Raw genomic sequence first — 20,760 nt, forward strand, 5'->3', positions numbered from 1 at the left:
AAATAAATGTTTAAAAAAAAAAAGGGGCTGGGAATTTAGCTCAGTGGTAGAGCGCTTGCCTAGGAAGCGCAAGGCCCTGGGTTCGGTCCCCAGCTCCGAAAAAAAGAACCAAAAAAAAAAAAAAAAGAGAAGATGAAGTAGGTGAACAGAAAAAAAATACACAGTGAATAGAAAGCAAGGGAGAAAGAAGTGTCAATGAAAAGAGACAGAGAAGTCCAGGGAAAGCCACTAGAGCGTGGGGAAGGAGAGAAATGATTAGTACAAAGCAGAGGCCAGGCAAAAATGCGATGCTTCCCTCCCTGCTTTCCTCACCATGGCTCAGTGAGTCAGTAGTCTCACTGAGTTTCAAGAGGGGCAAAGGAGCAATGGAACAATGGAAAAGGAGGGGCAGGTGAAGGTTTCACTGGAGGTGAGGGCTGGAGTCAGGCACTGACCAATCCGGCTGTCCATGACGTAGGTCTCAATGATGGCACTTTTCCGACAGAGGTCTTCCGCCATCGAGGCGCTGCTCACCTCCAGGTGTTTCACCTGCAAGATGGTCCACCCCATCTCAGGCCCCTCGACTTCCCATTTTCTCCTGTGAGGAGGGACTCAGACCACTCTTAGACACCCTTCCCCCGCCCCCTTTCCCTGCAACCCCATCCCAGGGCATTTCATGGGAAGACTAGCATGCAGCCCGACAGCACCTTCTCCTCCAGCATCCATTTCTCCTGCTGTGTCTCGGCCAGCCTCTGAAACAGCTCAGCCACTTCCTCATCTGACAGCTCTGCTGGCCGAGGGGGCTGCGCCTGAGGACTGCTGGATAGAGACTATGAGAAGGAAGAAAGAGAAAAATCCAGCCATTCTCAGCATGTGGTGGGGGCTGGAGGCACGTGGGTAGGTATAGGCTCTGGGTGGAGGCACAGGCCACACACTTGGCACTCTTGGAAAACTTCACATTTCCTTTGTCTGACAGGGAGGCAGCCAGTGTTAACACCACCACAAGAGCATTGCTGAGAGGACTGAGGGAAATCCAGCAGCAAATGACATCTAATTCCCAGATGGCAGGAAATGAAGGCAACAGTGGGAAGAGCTAAGTGGTACCATTAAGAAGTGAGCAGGAAAAGCTAAAGGTGGGAGGGTTCCTGTAGGTCAAATGGTCTACTTTCCTCCACCAGCTGATGTCAAGAAGAGAGTACCAGAATAGACACAAGATACGTAAGGAACAAGCAAAATCAAGGTGTACTCCAAACGTGAATGCTAGCCGATACAAAGAAAAGACACTTTAGATGAAGTGAAAATTTCCCACCCCAGGGAAGGGAGAGCAAGCATCTAACGAAACCAGGCACTCACCATCTCAATTAGCTCTTTTTGTGAACGAGATATAGTTATTTTTACTCTTTTTATTTATTCACATATGTGTATGTTGGTGTGCAATTAGGCCACACAGGTATCGGTGCCCAAGGAAGTCAGAAGCAACAGTTGGATCCCCTAGAGCTGGGGTTACAGGCAGTTGTGAACCGCCTGATATGGGTGCTGGGATTTGGACTTGGATCCTCTAGAAGAACAGTCAGTGCTCTTAACTACTGGGCCACCTCTCTAGCCTCCCAGTTGTTTTTTTTTTAATTGAAAAAAAATGGTTTTAGCTGGGTGGTGGTGGTGTATGTGCCTTTAATCCTGTCACTCAGGAGGCAGAGGCAGGCAGATATCTGAGTTAGAGGTCAGCCTGGTCTACAGAGCGAGTTCCAGGACAGCCAGGGCTACACAGAGAAACCCTATGTGGAAAAAACAAAGAAGTTTTCATACAATATATTCTGATCAGAAGTGGTGATTAAGATCACTGGCTACTCATGCAAGAAACTGTCTAGAGCTCACTCCGAGCACCCACAGCCAGAGCTTCCTAACTACCAATATATCCGGCTCCAGAGGATTCCGATGCCCTCTCCTGACATCTGTGGGCATCTGCGTGCCTATGCCAAAGTCTAGGGGCTCTGATACCCTCATCTAGCCTCGGTGGACACTAAGCACATGTGGTACACAAACACACGTGAAAGGAAAAAATAATGAATACAAATGGGGCTGGAGACACTTCCTGCTCTTCTCGAGGACTCAAGAGCAATTCCCAGCACCCACATGACAGCTCACAGCCATCTAGAACGCCATGAGGGAGCCTGATGCCTTCTACTGACCTATGTGAACACAGGGAACCAGGCACAAATGTGCTGGGCAAATACTCATGCAGGCAATACCCATTCACAGAAAATAAGAAAAATAATTTTTTTAAAGATTGATTCACTTATTCTATATAAGTACATTGTAGCTGTCTTCAGCCACACCAGAAGAGGGCATCAGATCTCTTTACAGATGGTTGTGAGCCACCATGTGGTTGCTGGGAATTGAACTCAGGACCTCTGGAAGAGTAGTCGGGTGCTCTTAACTGCTGAGCCATCTCTCCAGCCCAGAAAAATAATTTTTTTTGGTTCATTTTTTTGGAGCTGGGGACCAAACCCAGGGCCTTGCGCATCCTAGGTAAGCGCTCTACCACTGAGCTAAATCCCCAGCCCCAAAATAATTTTTTAAAAAGAACTAATACAAGGGGTTGGAAATGTACCTCAGTAATAGAATATTCACCTAAACTGTACGAGGACTCTGGATTCAAGCCCCGCTACTGCAAAGAAAATATCTTTTTAGACAGGAACTCAGTATGTTGTCCAGGTTGGCCTCCAACTGCTGCGTTCCAGTGATCCTCCTGCACCCTAAAGAGCTGGGCTCAAAGGCATGTGCCATTATGCCAATATGAACTAAGAATTTCTAATAATATTCTTTGGGTAGTGAAAATATGATACTTAGCTAGGTGGTGGTGGTGGTGGTGGTGGTGCATACTCTAACCCCAGCACTTAGGAGGCAGAAGCAGGCTCTCTGTGAGTTCAAGGCCAGTCTGGTCTACAGAGTGTGTTCTAGGACAGCCAGGGCTACACAGAGAAACCTTGTCTAGAAAAATAAACAAGACAAAAGAAATCTAAATAAAAAGTGGCTGGCAAGGAACATGATGTGACAGATGGCAATAGTAACAGTGATCAGGCTACATTGTTGAAGGAAATCAGTCACCAGTGGCTTATGCTTAAAATCCTAGCACTTTGGAGGCTGATGGCAGGAGGATTATGAATTCAAGGCCGGCCTGGGCTACATTGCAAGAATCCAATATCCAAAAGAGGGGGAAAACAATAAAATACGGACTAGAGAGATGATGGCTCAGGAGTTAAGAGCACTGGCTATTCTTCCAGAGGACCCAGATTTGATTTCCAGCAGCCACAACCAGCTGTTCTAACTCCAGTTCCAGGGGGACCTTTTGCCCTCTTCTGACCACTTAGGGTACTGCATGCATGTGCTACACCAACATCCACCCATTCTCATAAACTAAGAAAATCAAAATAAATATTTAAGGCCAGGCATGGTAGCACATGTCTTCAATTCCAACACTTGGGAGGCAAACGAGGAAGATCTCTGTAAGGTTGTCTGGTCTACACAGTGAGTTCTAGCACAACCAGAGCTATGTATAGAGATCCCGTCTCAAAATAAATTCGTTTTAAAAAGAGGAACATATAGCCAGACATGGTTGCACACATGTTTAATCCCATCACTCAAGAGGCAGACCAGGCAGTTCTCTTCCATGGTCTCCACAGCAAGTCCAAGGTCAACCAGGGCTACCTAGCAAGACACTGTCTCCAGAAAGTAATAATAAGCTGGAACAAGGGACTTCCTACAGGAGTAGGGCACTTCCCACAATGCCTTACTTTCCAGCACTAGGAGTGGTGGGATTAACCTACAGTTGATGAAACAGAGGGCCACAGAGAATAACTGAGCTGCCTCCTGAGTATCAGTCTCAGGTGGATGGGTCTGGGGGGAAGTTGATAGAATGCATTTGTCAGGTGCTGGGGTTGCAGCTCAGTAGAATGGCAGATATTGACATGTGCTTTGCATGTATGTATATGTGGAAGGCCCCAGGTTCAATCCTCAGTCTGAGAGAGACAGACACAGACAAGCAGACACATACATTAAAAAAAAAAAAAAAAACGGGGTTGGGGATTTAGCTCAGTGGTAGAGCGCTTGCCTAGGAAGCGCAAGGCCCTGGGTTCGATCCCCAGCTCCGAAAAAAAGAACCAAAAAATAAAATAAAATAAAAAAATAATAAAAAAAAACCACAAACACATAAAGAGACAGAGAAAAAAATGCTTGTCCAAAGGTCATTGTAGACATTCTGAAGGGAGGGACAAATAGGGAACCTCCAGACTCACTTAGAAGGTGATCCTTACCCTGGCTGGGATGGCTGAACTCTCCTTTTCCTTCAAGATCTCCCGGTAGCTGAAGGAGGAGACGCTACTGCTGTCCCCTGTCTGGGTCCTGCTTGGTGAGTTCATCTCAGAGAGAACCAGCTCCTCAAGGCCTGCGTGTGGAGGAAAAGGCAACCTGGGTCCGGATCCCTTGGAATGACAGGGCAGCAACCAACAGGAAGAGACCTCATCCCCAAACTTGTCAGACATAGAAAGAGGAAAAGAGACACCCCCAGGCAAGCAAGCTCAAGGACTGGACCAGACAGAAACAAGGTTGGGAGTTCTGTTGGTAATCATGTCCAGTGGAAGAAAAGGAAGTGGGTGAGACTAAGGGAAAGGGCAAGGAATAGACACAAGATTCCAGCGGCAAAAGCACTCAAACCTAGGTGCAGAGAAAGGAAGACAGGGAGTTAAGAGCGCATGGTGGCTCACACACACATGCAGGGGAAAGCACAGAGACAGGATGTCAACACATGGTGGAGACTGACAGAAACCACAGAGCACATTTGGAGCAAAAATCAGAACAAAGATGGAGTCAGACTTGTAGCCATTTGCCTAGCTGCAATCCCATGTAATGAATAAGAAAGATGTATAATATAAAAGTCTAGGCCCAGCTGGGGTGGCACATGCCTTTAATCCCAGCACTCAGGGGACAGAGGCAGGTGGATCTCTGAGTTTGAGGCCAGCCTGGTCTACAAAGTGAGTTCCAGGCCAGCCAGGGCTACACAGAGAAACCCTGTTTTGAAAAACTAAACAAAATGAAACAAAAGACAAGGAAATAAAATTCTAATCTATTCCCCACTTGTTAATCTATTAAAATGAGAAATTACTTCAGGAGGCTGAATGTCTCAGGAGGAAGTTGATTTGTCACTTCCATGTCAATTGAACGCTTGCTGGGCATAGTGGGACATGCCCGCAGGTAGATTACTGAGCCAACGAGGTCAGGGCCAGTGTGGGCAACGGAGAAAAATCCTGTCCCCAGAATGAACATAGCTGTTCCCAATGTCAGGGAAAGGATCCTCAGAAAGGGTGCGGTGTCTGAGTGGGCTCCATCAGCACCCTGGTTGACAGACAACTTCCTCTAAGTCTGTCTGTGATCTAAGCCAAGCACTAGAACCGTTGCTGAACTTGAGTTATTCCAATGTATTTACAGCTACTCCCAACCAAGAAAAGGTAGAAACAATCCCAGTTTTGTGTGGGCGAGTCTTCTGCTTTCAGTGGCAGAAGCGTCGTGGGATGACTTAGCTGGATCCAGCCAAACATGGTGTCGGGTGTCAGTAACCAAACGCCTAGGAAGCTAAGGCAAAGCACCATGACTTTGAAATCAGTGATGCTGTCTAAATAGTGATGATGATGACGACGACGACAACGATGATGATGAGAACTGTGTAGTGCTGTCGACTATGGAAATCTGTCTCCCTTGATTCACTGTGAGTGTCTGGAGGGCGGAGGATAACTGGGGGCTGGGGGTGGGGCTTGTATCACAGATCCTAGACTTATGTGGTGAGGATTTCTAGAATCCAAGAATGGAAACGGTCAAAAAAGAAGAGAAATAAAGGCAGATACAGAGCAAACAGAAAGAACACAGGCAGAGAGAGGAACAGAGAAAGCAGGAACACACACACACACACAGGCGGGGGGGGGGGGAGCGTGCAGACAGTGCAAGGAGAGGAAAGAAAGAATACAGGCTGGATAAAAGGGCTGAAGCAAGGCTCAGGGAAGCATGGCAGGCAGCTCGAAGATGCAGCTTCCAGCTGTCCTTCCCTCTCACCTGTGCGGCTCTTGCTGTTAGTCAGGATCTCCTGCAGCCGTTCCTGCAGCTTATCAGCCCGCTTCCGCTCTAGGTGCAGCTGCCTCTTAAGGTCTTTGAGCTAAAGGTAAGGGGCGGGGTGGAGTGAGAGCTGTGGCTTAGGGGGCCCATAAAGAAAGGGCAAAGGTCACAGGCCTCGCTAGCTTACCACAGCACTGCCTTTCTTTTCCAGGATCCGCTGCCCGTCCACTGTGTCCTTTACCTCCTGTGGTTTGAGAAGGCACAGCTAGGCAGCTGTTGGCACAGATGCCTACCGCATATCCTGCCACCCTACCCCGCCTCATTGGGCAAGTGTGGGCCATGCCTGTGTCTGGGACCACAGATAACACACAGACCTGCTTCAGGTTGCTGATGGTCTTCACATGGCCATCTCGCTCTTCCTGGGCCTGCTGGAGCTGATCTCGAACATTCTGAAGCTCTTCCTCCTTGCCCTGCAAAGCCAGCACCAGCTCAGGCCACTGCATGAGAAGTCCCTGTTCCCCTGGAGGGTAACCCAGTACCCTGAGTTAGGAACACCACCATGCGACAGGCACCTTCAGCTCGGCAGCGTGCTGCTCCCGGCACTGCTTGAGGGTTTCCTCCTGTTCCTGCTCTTGCTGCAGTAAGGATTCCTGTAAGAACAGTCCCAGGTCTGCTCATGGTGCCCAAAAGACAGTGTGTTCAGTTAAGGACAAGTAAATGTCAGCCAAGTTCTTTGGGTATTTATGAAAACACCTTTTTATTTTGAGTATATAGCCTGCGTTGGCTCTGAACTCTTAAGCCTACCTCAAGGCTTCCGAGTGCTGGGATTTACAGGTAACTCACTGCCATTCCAGATGCAAGACATCTTGTAAGAAAACGCAGATGCCTTTAGGCAGAGATAGGAAGTGGCAAACTATACTATTCACAGAGTAGACTTACATTTAGATTTTCTTTATTTAACAAGACAACACTGCATGCCAGGAACATTCAAGTGGTTGTACATATTTTAAGTCATTTTCTATGAACTTCCTAAAATACCTAGACAGTAAGGCGTTATTGGCATCATTAATTTTGGTTTGGTTTTCGAGACAGAGTTTCTCTGTGTAACAGAGCCTCGGCTGTCCTGGAACTCGATTTGTAGACCAGGGTGGTCTCGAACTCAAAGAGATCTCTGCCTCCCTCTGGCTCCCTGGTGCTGGAATTAAAGGGGTGTGTCAGCACGTGTGGCTCATCACAAATAGCTCTGCTGCTGGGAACTGAACCTGAGGCCTCATTCATGCTAACCATGTGGTCTACCAATGAGCTATGATCTCAGTCTCTCCTATCCCCTTTCTGCCAAAGATGCAAATGGGCCATAGAAAGATGAAATACATTGCACAAGATCACACAGCGAGGAAGTGGCCCAGTCAACATTCAAACTTAGAGAACACCCGGCTGCAGTGTGTGTTCTCTGCTACAGAACACTGCCTCTTATTATTGTTATGAGTTTTCCAGGGAGTATAAATGTTCTTGTTAAAAAAATTAATATATTACCAAACATGGAAAGGTAATGTATTATAACTGTTTTGGGCAGAGGACACCATGAACAAATCTAGGAGGAAGAAATGCCTCTTCAAATCCACATCTAACCAACTCACCTCAGCTTCCTTCAGGCGCCGTTCAAACCAGCCCTTGGCTCCATCCATGGAGTGTACCTGAGCCTGAAGTTCTTCCACTGTGTGCTGAAGATTTTCTAATTCCCTTGTTCGAGCCTGGAAGGAGAACACAGACAGGAGGTGGGCAGCAGAGGACTGGCCACCTTGCATATCACCTACCTGCCACCATATCACCGGCAGCGACGCCATGGTCCTGAGCTGTTAGAGGAGAGAGGGTATTGTTACCGCACCCACCTTCTCCTCACGAATCTGCCCCCGGAGCTCCTCCTCCTGCCGTTTCTTGTCCTCATGCAGTTCTCGAAGCTCCCGCTCATAACGGGCTCGCACCCCCAGCATCTCCTTCTCATGCCGTAACCGGACAGCCCCCAATTCTTCTTTGTGCTGGGACTTCTCCTGCAGTGTCTCCATGGCTAGCTCATCCAGCATGACCTTCCTTTTCTCAGCACTCTGGGGACCAGGAGGGTGGGCCAAGAGAGTGCCAATTAACTTTATCTCCCAACACCACAAAATGACCACTATTCGTTCTATGCCCAAGGAACTAGCCAGACTCCACCTCTTCCCCTGCCCTTCCAACTGGCTGAGTCATTCACCAGTCTTTTTGGAAATGGTTGTTTTTTTTCTTCTCTTTCCACTGCCAAGATTTGGCCATAACACTTCCTACCCTCATGGACTAGGCCATCTCATTCCCTCTTCCCATGATGCCCCACCTTCCGAGCTTCCTGGAGATCCTGGATCAGCTGCTCCTTCTCCTGCCCCATTTCTTGTAGTTGTTCCAGCAGCCGGCTATTGGCCCTTAACGACTCCTAGTTCAGGAGAGAAGAAGAAATTGGGAAAGAGTCTCTGGTAGGTACCAATGAACTAGAACACTTCTGCTAGACCTTCCCCCCCGAATAAAGTAGCTATTACAATCTTAATCATAATGGGAGAAATGACAGACACTGCTACGTGCTCCTCAGTACTTTCTTCCCTGCTCCCTTAGAAACAGAATTTTTTTTTTCAGAGCTGGGGACCAAACCCAGGGTTTTGCGCTTGCTAGGCAAGCGCTCTACCACTGAGCCAAATCCCCAACCCCTAGAAACAGAATTTATAGCTGGAAATAGGACCATTTAAAGTATTTCTCCCTTCATAGACAGGAAGGGCCATGTGACTCACTTCTTGCTTCTTTGTATTCTCTTCTTTTTTTGACACAGGGTCTCACTATATAGCCCTGGCTTGCCCAGAACTCTCTATGTAGACGAGGCTGGCCTGGAACTCATGTGCCTCTCAAGTGCCAGGCTACAATCCTCTCTATTTTTTGGGACAAAATGTTCCATCAAAAGTCTTTTTCTTGAGATAGGACTTTATTTCAAACTTGCTATGTAGCCAACAGTGACCCTGGACTCCTGATCCTGCGTTTACCTCCCAAATGTTAAGATCACAGGCATTAGATATTGTGTCTGGGCTTGTTTTCCCCTTCCTTCCTTCTTTAGTTTTTGTTTGTTTTGTTTTGTTTTGTTTTGTTTTGTTTTGTTTTAAGACAGGGTTAGAGCTGTGTGCCACCATGCGACTCTTTCTTCTCTCTCTCTGTCTCTCTGTCTCTCTCTCTTTCTCTCTCTCTCTCTCAACAAATAAACAAATAAGTTCTGGCAAGTTCTCTTAAAGAAAAACTTTCCAGGTTTGCGTTTTACCAATCTGTTCTAATATCAAAATCCCAGGGCTAATGAAACTAGTGCGCATACTCTGTAATATTTTCCAGATACTGTACCACTGTAGTGATGGATGACAGTTTTGGTCAACATGGAATAATGGTATTCCATTTCAGATTGCCTCAAAGATGGGTATGTTGGAAATAATAGCTGATTTTATTTTTCCATGTTTGGCTATCTTCAGAGTTTGCTTGTATCCTAGCATGTACTTTCTGTTCTTCATAACAGAAAGGAGACTAGAGTTGACCAGCCCCAGAGACTTTCTGTCCTCTTTGCAGCCACCATTGTTCTGCCTGAAGTCCAGGATAGCCCCCAACCAAGAGCAGCTGCCCAGGTGGTTCAGGCCAAGACATTTGTTTTCTTTTTTCCTTTTTGTTTTGTTTTTGAAACAGGGTCTCTCTGTGTAGCCCTGGCTGTCCTGGAACTCATTCTGTAGACCAGGCTGGCCTCAAACTCACAGAGATCTTCCTGCCTCTGTCTCCCCAGAGTGCTGGAATTGAAGGTGTACACCATCACATCTGGCTTGTATTTTCTTGGCGACTGGGTCTTGATTCCTTAATGAGACAATCCTACCTCAGTCTCCCAAGTAGCTAGGAATTGAGGTGAGCATCACTGGGCCCAGCTCGGGTAATTAATTTGTATCTAGAATTGGTAAGTGTAACTTAGGTGTTTATTATTATGATTTTTTGTTTGTTTTTGAGACAGGGTCCCACTATGCCTCCCTGGCTGGCCTAAAGCTCATGGAGATCTATCTGCCTCTGCCTCCTTGGAATGAAGGCCACCTGTTATGACTGGGTTTTTGTTTTTGTTTTTGTTTGTCACCTAGGCTGGCTTCAAATTCACAATCCTCCTAAGCTTTTTATTCTTTACTTTTCCATTTATCTATTTTACATTCATTTTATGTGCACAGTGTTTTGCCTGCATGTTATGTCTGTGTCCTACATGCATGCCTGGTGCCTGTGGAGGTCAGAAGAGGCCGTCAGATGCCCCGGAAATGTAGTTCAGACAGTTGTGAGCTGCCAGGCAGGCATGGAGAATTGAACCTGGGTCCTCTGGAAGAGCAGCCACTGCTCTTCACTGCTGAGCTGGTTCTCCAGCCCTGTGTGAGCTTTCTGAGTGATAGGATTATAGGCAGGAACCATCACAGTCGGCAGAGCATGCTCTCAAAAGAAAGGAAGGGACTCCTTACTACCATTCCCGGCTCCCTTTCCTCTCTCCTTCCACATACAATGTACATATGAAGGTGACCATCCAGGAAGCAAAGCACAGGTCTGTGTGAAAGGCTGTACAATAGCCAGGGAGAAGAACCCAGGTTTCTGGTGGTTGGATACCCATAATTCAGGACAGGTGTGGAGGCTCATGCCTAGAATAGCAGTTCTTGAGAGGCCATGAGTTTGAAGCTAGCTTGGCTACACATAAGTACCAGACTACCCAGGAACACATAACAAACAACTGTCTCAAACCAAATAAAGAAAAGAGAAAAAAGAATCCACCTTCATTGGCCTCATTCAGCCCTCAACAGCCTACTTGGTGCATCTTCCTCTCACTTTTGACTTCATTTCCTTCAGCCAAGGTCTCTCACTAAATCTGTCACTCACAGTTTCTGGAGATTCTGGCTAGCCACCAAGCTCCAGCTATCCTGGCATCATTCTGCCGCCCTCCCAGCACAGGAGTTATGGGCACACTTTACACATGGTGTTGGATTCTGAACTCAGTTCTTCATGTTTGCTCTTGTTACTACGTACTCTTGCCCACTGAACTAGCTCTCCAGCTATGCCCCGCCCCCTGCTGCCTCCTCCCCACACCTTAATATAAATCTCCTATGTAGCCCAGACTGACCTCGATCTTCCTATGTAGCTAGGATGACTTTGAACTTCTGGTCCTCCTTATTTCATTATGTGTGTGTGAGATCCTAAGAACTGAGATTACAACATAAATATCACAGAGCCTGTGTTATGCAGTCCTGTGGACTAAATCCTAGTGTGCTTTGTGCACACTATACAAGTACTCTGTTAACTAAGCTGTATCACCAGCCCTAAACCTGTGTGTGTGTGTGTGTGTGTGAGAGAGAGAGAGAGACAGACAGACAGACAGAGAGATAGACAGACAGACAGATACAGAGAGAAAGACAGAGAGACAGAGAGACAGAGAGACAGACTTACTATGCAGCCTCTTCTGTCCTGAACTCACTACATAGACCAAGTTAGCCTCAAACTCAGATATCTGCCTCGCAAGTGTTGGTATTTAAAGACTGTGCTACTATGTCTGGCCCCAAATTTCTTTCTTGACCCAGTATTATTTTAATTTCTCCAGGCTTTAGCCTTTATCCTAAAATCTAAAATCTGAAACTTTTCTTGTTTCTTTCAGAGAAAGTCTTACTATGTAGCCTTGGAAGTCCAGTATTCACTATGCAACCAATAGTGGCCTAAAGCATATGGGAATCCTCCTGCCTCATCAGCTACCTAAGTGCTAGGATTATACACATACACCAGTATATCTGGCTTAAAATCTGAAATTTTTTGAGTCTGTACATAACGCCACATATGGGAATTCCACACCTGACCACCAATGCGCACCTTTGATCTCAGCAGTTGGGCGGCAGAGGCAGGTGGATTTCTGTGAGTTCAAAACCAACCTGATGTACAGAGCAAATACTAGGACAGCCAGGGCTGCACAGAGAGCTCTACTTCATCTCAAAAAGGCAGGAGCACTAAAAAGTTTTATAAAATTACCTTCAGGCTATATGTATAAGGTATATTTAGATTTCGGTTTCATCCCTAAGATATCTCAGTAAATATATGCAAATATTCCCACATGAGACAAAATCTGAAGCAATCATAATAAGTATTACGCATGACAGACGTTCAATTTGTACATTATGATACCAGAATGGAAACTGACTAACTGAGAAGGCTTAGTTTTGCAAAAGTAAAGTTACCCATGTTAGGACATATAGGTACCAGGATGTTAAGAAGCCAACCAGCCATCCGGGTCTCCCTGACTCCAAAGTCTCTCACTATTCCTCAAGGGTAAATCTCAGCACTAGTGCCAGTAAACTACACGGCAGATCAGAAGACGCTTCACCTGGAGCTGGGAGTTGAGGTCGTCTTTCTGTCCCATAAGCTCTTCATAGTCAGCCTGTCGATGCTTTAACTCGGCTGCCAGTTCAGTGTTCTGTTCCCGAAGCATATTCAGTTCCTGTGTCTTTGCTGTCTGGATCTGGAGAATGTGGTAATGGGCAAAGGAATGGAAGGGAGCCCTAAGGCCCTGGAACCCCTGAATCTCCCAGTTCCGGGGAAACAGAGAGAGAGAGAAGTGTGAAGGGAGGAAGAAAGACTGAATGTTTAAAACAGAAAAGCAGGGAGAGGAGTGAAATGTTCGTGCAGTGATAAAGAAGTCACGCAGAATAGGGGTGAAGCTCTCAGACAGAGGTACCAGAAAACAAGCAAGGACAGAAGCACATCAATTCTATTTAGATAAAGTTAAAGGACAGGCAAATGAACCTATATTGTTAAAGGTCAGAATACTGGTTACTTCCAGGGATATGCTAACTCCAAGGGTAAAGGAACCTTCTAACACACTGAAAAATGCTCCTGACCTTGATCTGGAAGGTAGCCTTGCAGAATTCTAAAGGACACTGGATTTACTGAGTGTACGCTTAAGATTATTACATTTCATACATTTTATCAGAGAGAAAGTTGAATGCCAGAAAAGTAGGAGTAGATGGAGAAGAAGGCTAGAAACCAACAGAAAGGAGGAACAAAAACAGAGGCCACAGAAGGGTAAAGGGTCCAGACCACAGGTGAGAGAGAGAGAGAGAGAGAGAGAGAGAGAGAGAGAGAGAGAGAGAGAGAGAGAGAGAGAGAAACAGGGAAAGATCAGCAAGGGCTCCCAGGTATCCTGTACCTGCTCCAGAGCGGCCAAGCTAGTCCTCAAGGCATTGTTCTCAGCCAATAGCCCTTCCACTTGTTCCTGCGCATCTGCACTCTGGCTGGACACCTGGCCCCACCCCCACGACAGGTGAGAGCAGGTCCAGAACAGAGGGACAGGACCTACCCGCAGCCAAGAAAAGAAAGGAGACAGACACACAGACACACAGACCAGGACTAGGAAGAGCAAGACCCCTTGGGCCATGCTTGCCTGTAAGATACCAAGTCAGCTTGCTCACCGCCCTCAACCCCCAGCTCCCAAGCCCACCAAGTACAATGTACCTGATCTTGTAGGGCCCGCAGTGCTGCTGCATGCTCCAGACGCTCCCCCTGCCGCTGATCTCTTAGCTCTGCCAAGCTCTGTGGGAACAGGGATGTCAGATAACCCCATTCCAGACCTCATCCTTCCCTGGGCGGACGCAAATACACGGACTCCCTCTGTGACCACCTAAAAGCATGTGCTTGGCCCCTGTGAGTCTTGGACTAGCTGTCAGAGACTTCATGTTCACCCAGCGTCCAAGTGATACATACATCACTTACACATAGAGCTCTCAAACACATTCCCTCCCTCTTTCTCAGCCTTTGAGCACCTAGGACATACCTAAGTTCCTGAACCTAACTTCCAAGGGGTTCATATGCATCCAGATTCCAGCTTGGGAACACTAGGGGTTTCAGTCCCCAGGGACTGTAACTTTACCCATCTCCAGAACCTAAGAACCAGGAGTTGTTGATACACTTAACCCCAATGTCCCAAGCGCAGAAGCCTCAGTTCACACAGACACCTAGCCCCACATCCTAGAGATCTCAAACTCACAACTTCAGTTTCCAGCTCTTGAAGAAGCCTCAGACTGACCCATCTCCACCACCGCTCTGGTTTCCCATGACTGGGAATCTTTAGACCTAGATCACCAATAGCTCCTGAGGTTTTTATCCAGAATTGGGCCTGGCTCTCACACTGCAGTTTTCTAGGGTCCTTGCACCATATTCTCCCTTCCGAGTAACCTCAGGCTTGTTTCCTCTCCGGTAAAAGCCAGAGGACCTCAAGACTACACGACTGACATGGACAACTCACTTCCTAAACATCATAGAACCAGACCCTGAAGGTCTCAACTACCCCGTACTTGAAAAAGTTCACTGTTTACTCAATCCTTACATCTTTGACCCCTAAGAGTCTCAAATGTACTGATATCCCAACTTTTTAACTGTTTTTTGAAACCGGGTCTCATTATGCATCTCTGGCTAACCTCGAACTCACAGAGCTTCGCCTGCCTCTGCCTCCTAAGTGCTGGGACTAAAGGTGTGCACCACCACTGCCCAGCTGATATCACAGCTTTTAAGGGTTTCAACATTACCAGTTTCTTATCTTTTCTCTTCTCTTCTCTTGTCTTTCTCTCTTCCTCTTTCTTGCTTCCTTCCTTCCTTTCTTTCCTTTTTTCCCCTAAGACAGGGTTTCTCTGTATAATAACCCTGGCTGTCATGGAACTCACTCTGTAGACCAGACTGGTCTTGAACTCACAGAGTTCTCTGCCTCCTGAGTGCTGAGATTAAAGGCTTATGTCGGGGTTGGGGATTTAGCTCAGCGGTAGAGCGCTTGCCTAGCAAGTGCAAGGCCCTGGGTTCGGTCCCCAGCTCCGAAAAAAAGAAAAAAGAAAAAAAAAATAAAGGCTTATGTCACCACCACCCATCTCCATCACCCAGTTTCTTTTTTTTTTCCTTTTTTTAAAAGGTTTATTTATTTATACATGAGTACACCATCACTGTCCTCAGACACACCAGAAGAGGACATCAGATCCCATTACAGATAGTTGTGAGCCACCATGTGGTTGCTGGGAATTGAACTCAGGACCTCTGGAAGAGCAGTCAGTGCTCTTAACCACTGAGCCATCTCTCCAGCCCCATCACCCAGTTTCTTTCTTTCTTTCTTTCTTTCTTTTTTTTTTTTTTTTTTTTTTTGGAGCTGAGGGCCTTGCACTTGCTAGGCAAGCGCTCTGTCACTGAGCTAAATCCCCAACCCCCATCACCCAGTTTCTAATGGGAGAGTTCGGCAACTACATTCACCCTAATTCCTGATCCCAGACTCCAGCGAGAGTTCTGACCCATACAAACTTACATACAACCAGAGTCCTTAGACTCCCACTTCAGGAATCTCTGATTCATATAAACTCCTATCCCAATTCCTGAGGCTCTTAGGTTTCTGAGTTCCCATTTTTCTAGCTCCTGGAGAGCTTACGCATACTCATCAGCTTGCTGTATCTCCAAAGCTCAAACATTCCAATCGGTCTCTAAAGACCTCATGCCTCCCCCCACTGCCAGTCCTGGTTCTCCACTCAGGGGATCTTGGGAGCCAGCCCCATCACCTGATTGGCAGCCTCAAGTTCCTGCTGTAGTTTTTGGGTGCGAGCCAACTGGGCTTTCAGATCAGCTTCCTTCCGTTGTTGCAATTCTTCAATTTTGTTCCTAGGGGTAATGAGGATATGGGATAGGGTATATTAGGCATGGCTAGAAGCCCACTCTCCCATTTCTGCCCCTGTAGCTTTTGGTTACTTTGCCTGGGCATGGTCCCCATTTTTCTGCTACAGACAACCCCAGTAGTTACCTGCTATCATTAAACAGTGTTTCCTTCTCTGTCTGTAGACGGCAAAAACTGGGCATAGAAAGACAAGACATAGATATGTCATTTCCGCAAGCCAACCCCTCTCTCTCTAGGCCTCCCAAAACCCTAGAAAAGAAAAGTATACCTTTCCTGTTTCTTTTTCAATTTCTCAGAGAGCTGAGGGAGAAAAAGGAAGGAGTACAGACAAATAATAACAGTAAGACTAATGACAAAATAAAATAAACAATAACAACATTTATAGAGACACCATACTGAGTCCTTCCTACAAGTTAGGCTTCACCTATATTCTTGCAGAATTCTCAGGACATCCTTGAGAACCGAAAACTACTGATTTTACAAATGGGTAAACTGAGTCTCAGAAGGGTTAAGCAATTTGATGGCTCAGTTGTCACCAGCAGCAACGTCATCTCCAACTACCTCCCTTGGATTCCAAAGGTCATTATTTATGCTCCGAAAGTGGTGCCAATGGCCACATCACAGAATGGCTAGGCAGGGAGGCCTGGAAAATAGGATCCTGATTGGTTGTCTCAGCACGGAGCCCCCAGATTCTAAAGGCATTCTTATACGGATGAATTGGCAAAGCTTTGAGGCAACAGAAAGGATGGGGCCTGCCATGCACAAGGTAGAATGGGACCACATTAACTTATTCCACACTGAAAGTAACTCTGAGATTTGTGAGCCTCTGTTTCACATTTGATCAAACTGAAGCTCTGAGGAGGCACAATGCTCCTCTGAAGTCAGGAGAAAGCCAGGCAGCGGCAAACCCCACCTTAGCAAGTTCCTCCTGGAGTCTGGAGGTTTCAGCTTGCTTTGAGCTCTGCGGGTGGTAGGGGGGGAAGATAAGGGATGGAGTTGTTATCAGCAAGGATGGAGGAAGGCCTCTAATTTTGCTTGTCCCGCCTCCCTTTAGCCCATGAGATGGTGATGTCACAGACATCTCCATGGGCCCACAGACAGGAGGTAAGGCATCTGCTGTCTCCCAGCATCCCAGTCCCTAGAGACCCAGATTTACCTCTAAGCCTTGTAGCTGTTCCCAAAGCAACTTTTTTTCTTCTCTCTCCATTTCCCACTTCAGCTCCACTTCTGCCAATGGCATGGGAGACAAGGAAATGGGGAGTACATCTCCTGGTGGATCTCCTTGGCCCTCACTGACAGCGGAGGGCCTCACAGCCTCTTTCCCATAGCGCTCCTGCAGTGCTGTTGAGTAGAACGAGAAAGTCTGATAAAGAGCATCATCTCTGAAGTCCCTTGCCACATCTCAAATCAAATATAAGGAGAACTATTTATCCTTTAGCCTTTCAGGTAGCACAGGACCCTGCCCCAAAGGAAGCCTCGTTCAGGTCTGTCACAAATAATTCTTAAGATCCACAAACCTCATAAATCCTGTCTACCATGTTCCATACCATATTTACATATATAACCTTAATTCCTACTCATATTGGACCCAGCCTCATTCCTGATCATGGAACCGCCAACCACTACCACATAAGCCCTACTAACTCACCAAAGGCCACATGTCAGGCCCTGCTCACATTCTCCCAAGCTGCCTTTCTGCTTTTTCTTTTTTTAAAGATTTATTAATTATTAATTATATATATATATACACACACATTATATATAGTCACTGTCTTCAGACACACCAGAAGAGGGCATCAGATCCCATTATAGATGGTTGTGAGCCACCATGTGGTTGCTGGGATTTGAACTCAGGACCTCTGGAAGAGCAGTTGGTGCTCTTAACCACTGAGCCATCTCTCCAGCCCCTGCCTTTCTGCTTTCATCCCAGACCCTATTTACAATCTGGGCTCAGAATCTTTCCAGTGTCCTAGTTTTGCTTAGTTAGCATCTGTATCTTCTTTTCAACACTCATTCTGCTATTCTCTAACATTTGCTATTTACCAGACACTGAACTAATGCAGAACGAAAGCACTTAATTGCGCCCTCTTCCTGGCATAGACATTCTGATGTACTGCGTAGGTGAACAAGTTTAGACTCAGAAAGATAAAATGCCTTCCAAAATCCAAAATCATATACTAGTTCGGGTAAGTCTCCCTTTGAAATTTCTTCTCTCTCCCACAAGAGGACTATACCCATCCTGGCTCTGCTCAAGACCTGAAGTCTCTCTATTTCTGGAAGGTCTCCATGCACCTGCCATGTTCTTCTGCAAGGCTGTGTTCTCTGCCTGCAGCCTCAGCAGCTCCCCGTCCACATGTGGTCCAGCTGCTCCAGGAACCCCTTCCTTGAGTTGTCGGTTCTCCAGCTCCAGCTGCTCCAGCTGGCTGCAGAGCTGAGCAGGGAGAGAGAGAGAGACGACAGAGACACAGCAAATCAGAACAATAGCCACCAGAACACACATGGCATTTGGCCGCTCAGTGTAGACTTCTTTAAATTTCCCACAAGAGCCCAAGGGTGTGGTTGCCTTTCCATGTTGTGGATAAAAATACTGAGACATATTAAACAACTTCCAATTTACACATCTGTTAAGTAGCAAAGGAAAAAAAGGGGGTGGGAATACTGAGAACAACCTTCCCTTTGCTGACTCCCAACCTCTCAGAGGCAAAGATCAACGGAAGTTGTTATCACCATGGACAGCCTCACCGGCACACATACACTCTCTCCATCTATAGAAAAATAGCCCAGGTCCCTGGATCCAAGGACAGCTCCCTCTTGACCGAGGCATCACACACAGCTTGCACGACATTTCCAGTGTAAATATATCTTACACGTCTTATAGTCCCGGTCTTTAGCTTTGAAGAAGCACACCATGAAAATGAAATAGAGCAGGCATACTGTTCAATCTCCTGGTTAAAACAATGGTTTCACAAGACAATCATCTGTCTTTGCTCTCAGATCGGACTACTGAGTGAGGCCCACAAGGAAAAATATTTTATTGTCTCAGATGCAGTATCATTTCTTTCAACCATTTTTTTTTACCTGACTGGCTTCTATGCATTCTTTACCACTATGTCATCTTTCGTAAGATTAGCCAATGCAAAAAAAAAAAAAATCCAGTATTTTACCACAGCATTCTCTGTTCACTCCTTTCTGACCAGATATCAATTCCAATTAAATTTGTTGACATGTTTTATTTTATCTTACATGTTTGTGTGGGGATTTTTTTGTTGTCATTGTTGTTTGGTTTATTTGTTTGTCTGGTTGATTGGTTCTTTAACACAGAATCTCACCATGTAGCCCTGGCTTGTGTTGGACTTAATATCTTCTTGCCTCAGTCTTCTAAATGCTGGAATTACAGGCATACACCATCACCATGCCTGGCTAGATTTTGTTTTATAGCATGGAATCACAAAACAGAGTTTAAAACTAGATTGCTTGGACATAAATTCCTACTTAACTAGGTGGGTGATCTGGGGACAAATTTACTTTACCTCCCTGGGGCTCAGTTTTCTTCATCCATTAAAAAAGGATACCTACTTGCACTACATAATTGTATTGTGAGAATTAAATGAATAGTGCAGAACAATTCAAATAGGAATAGAAGACAGCATTAGTCAGCTATCGCTATTCTTTTTTTTTTTTTTTTGGTTCTTTTTTTTTGGAGCTGGGGACCGAACCCAGGGCCTTGCGCTTCCTAGGTAAGCGCTCTACCACTGAGCTAAATCCCCAACCCCCTTTTTTTTTTTTTAAAGATTTATTTATTTATCATATACAAGTACACTGTAGCTGTCTTCAGATACACCAGAAGAGGGCATCGGATCCCATTACAGATGGTTGTGAGCCACCATGTGGTTGCTGGGAATTGAACTCATGACCTCTGGAAGAGCAGTCGGTGCTCTTAACCGCTGAGCCATCTCTCCAGCCCCCAGCTATCGCTATTCTTATTTCTCACCAGCCCACCCATAAAATATAAGTGTTCTGACCAGTTTATTGTCAACTTCACCCAAGCTAGGTTTTATCTGAGAAGAGAAAACCTTATCAGCTTATATCAACTTGGCACATAGTGGAGTCTATGAGACACCTTCTCGATGTTTTTAAAGATTTAGTTATTATATTTATGTGACTACACTGTAGCTGTCTTCAGACACACCAGAAGAGGGCCTCGAATCCCATTACAGATGGTTGTGAGCCACCATGTAGTTGCTGGGAATTGAACTCAGGACCTCTGGAAAAGCAGTCCGTGCTCTTAACCACTGAGCCATCTCTCTAGCCCATGATTAGTATGGGAGGACTCAGCCCACTGTGAGTGGTGCCACCCCTGGGCTGATGGACAAGGGTGGTATAAGCAAACAGCCTGAGTGATCCACAGAGAATAAGCTAATAAGCAGGGCTCCTCCATGGTCTCTGCTTCAGTTCCTGCCTACAGTTCCTGCCTTGGATTCCCTAAAATGATGGACTGTGAACTGTCAGTCAAATAAACTCTTTCCTTCCCTTTCATTTTGGGTCAGTGTTTTATTACAGCAATTAAAAGTAAACTGTAGCAGTAAAGTTACCCCAAAATTAAGACCATTCTGTGGGGTTCACAACTTTATTTCTAGAACACAGAATATATAGCAGATCCTTTGATTGGTCAAAGGAACAACTGAGCTGAGGAAATGTCTTGGCAGGCTCTAGCAGCAGGCCTTCTGGTAAGTACCATCGGGGCCTGAGAGGAGTAGGGAGGGGATTATGAAGGAACCCAGAGCGATGCAGAAAATCACTTCCAGTAGTTAGAAGAGCACCAGAGAGCTCCAGGGACTCAGGAGAGAGCTTCATAGCAGACGGTATTAATTAAAGAAACAGCAGGGTCAGATCTAGAGGGCAAAATAACTTCTATGAAATAGTGGAGTGGGCCAATACAG

At 46.2% G+C, this 20,760-nt stretch overlaps 1 protein-coding gene across 25 annotated transcripts in view; it reads right to left on the reverse strand.

Annotated features, from left to right (window-relative positions):
* The window catches only part of Gripap1 (GRIP1 associated protein 1), a 29,810-nt gene that overhangs the window by 2,170 nt on the left and 6,880 nt on the right, over window positions 1–20,760 (reverse strand). For 8 of the 25 annotated variants that reach the window (XM_063279738.1, XM_063279742.1, XM_063279743.1 and 5 more), the window contains 19 exons: window positions 18,113–18,251; window positions 16,977–17,161; window positions 16,734–16,781; window positions 16,089–16,120; window positions 15,947–15,994; window positions 15,708–15,807; window positions 13,633–13,710; window positions 13,328–13,420; window positions 12,506–12,640; window positions 8,444–8,539; window positions 7,971–8,183; window positions 7,719–7,832; window positions 6,654–6,731; window positions 6,456–6,551; window positions 6,269–6,325; window positions 6,082–6,181; window positions 4,293–4,423; window positions 687–809; window positions 435–528 (listed from right to left, as the gene is read on the reverse strand). In XM_063279738.1, the coding sequence (XP_063135808.1) occupies window positions 435–528; window positions 687–809; window positions 4,293–4,423; window positions 6,082–6,181; window positions 6,269–6,325; window positions 6,456–6,551; window positions 6,654–6,731; window positions 7,719–7,832; window positions 7,971–8,183; window positions 8,444–8,539; window positions 12,506–12,640; window positions 13,328–13,420; window positions 13,633–13,710; window positions 15,708–15,807; window positions 15,947–15,994; window positions 16,089–16,120; window positions 16,734–16,781; window positions 16,977–17,161; window positions 18,113–18,251 (1,960 nt within the window). The remainder of the gene's footprint in view (window positions 1–434; window positions 529–686; window positions 810–4,292; window positions 4,424–6,081; window positions 6,182–6,268; window positions 6,326–6,455; window positions 6,552–6,653; window positions 6,732–7,718; window positions 7,833–7,970; window positions 8,184–8,443; window positions 8,540–12,505; window positions 12,641–13,327; window positions 13,421–13,632; window positions 13,711–15,707; window positions 15,808–15,946; window positions 15,995–16,088; window positions 16,121–16,733; window positions 16,782–16,976; window positions 17,162–18,112; window positions 18,252–20,760) is intronic. The other 17 variants (XM_063279750.1, XM_063279747.1, XM_063279740.1 and 14 more) reach the window with 3 other exon arrangements.

This window comes from Rattus norvegicus, chromosome X, assembly GCF_036323735.1.
Source record: "Rattus norvegicus strain BN/NHsdMcwi chromosome X, GRCr8, whole genome shotgun sequence".
Classification (NCBI taxonomy): domain Eukaryota; kingdom Metazoa; phylum Chordata; class Mammalia; order Rodentia; family Muridae; genus Rattus; species Rattus norvegicus.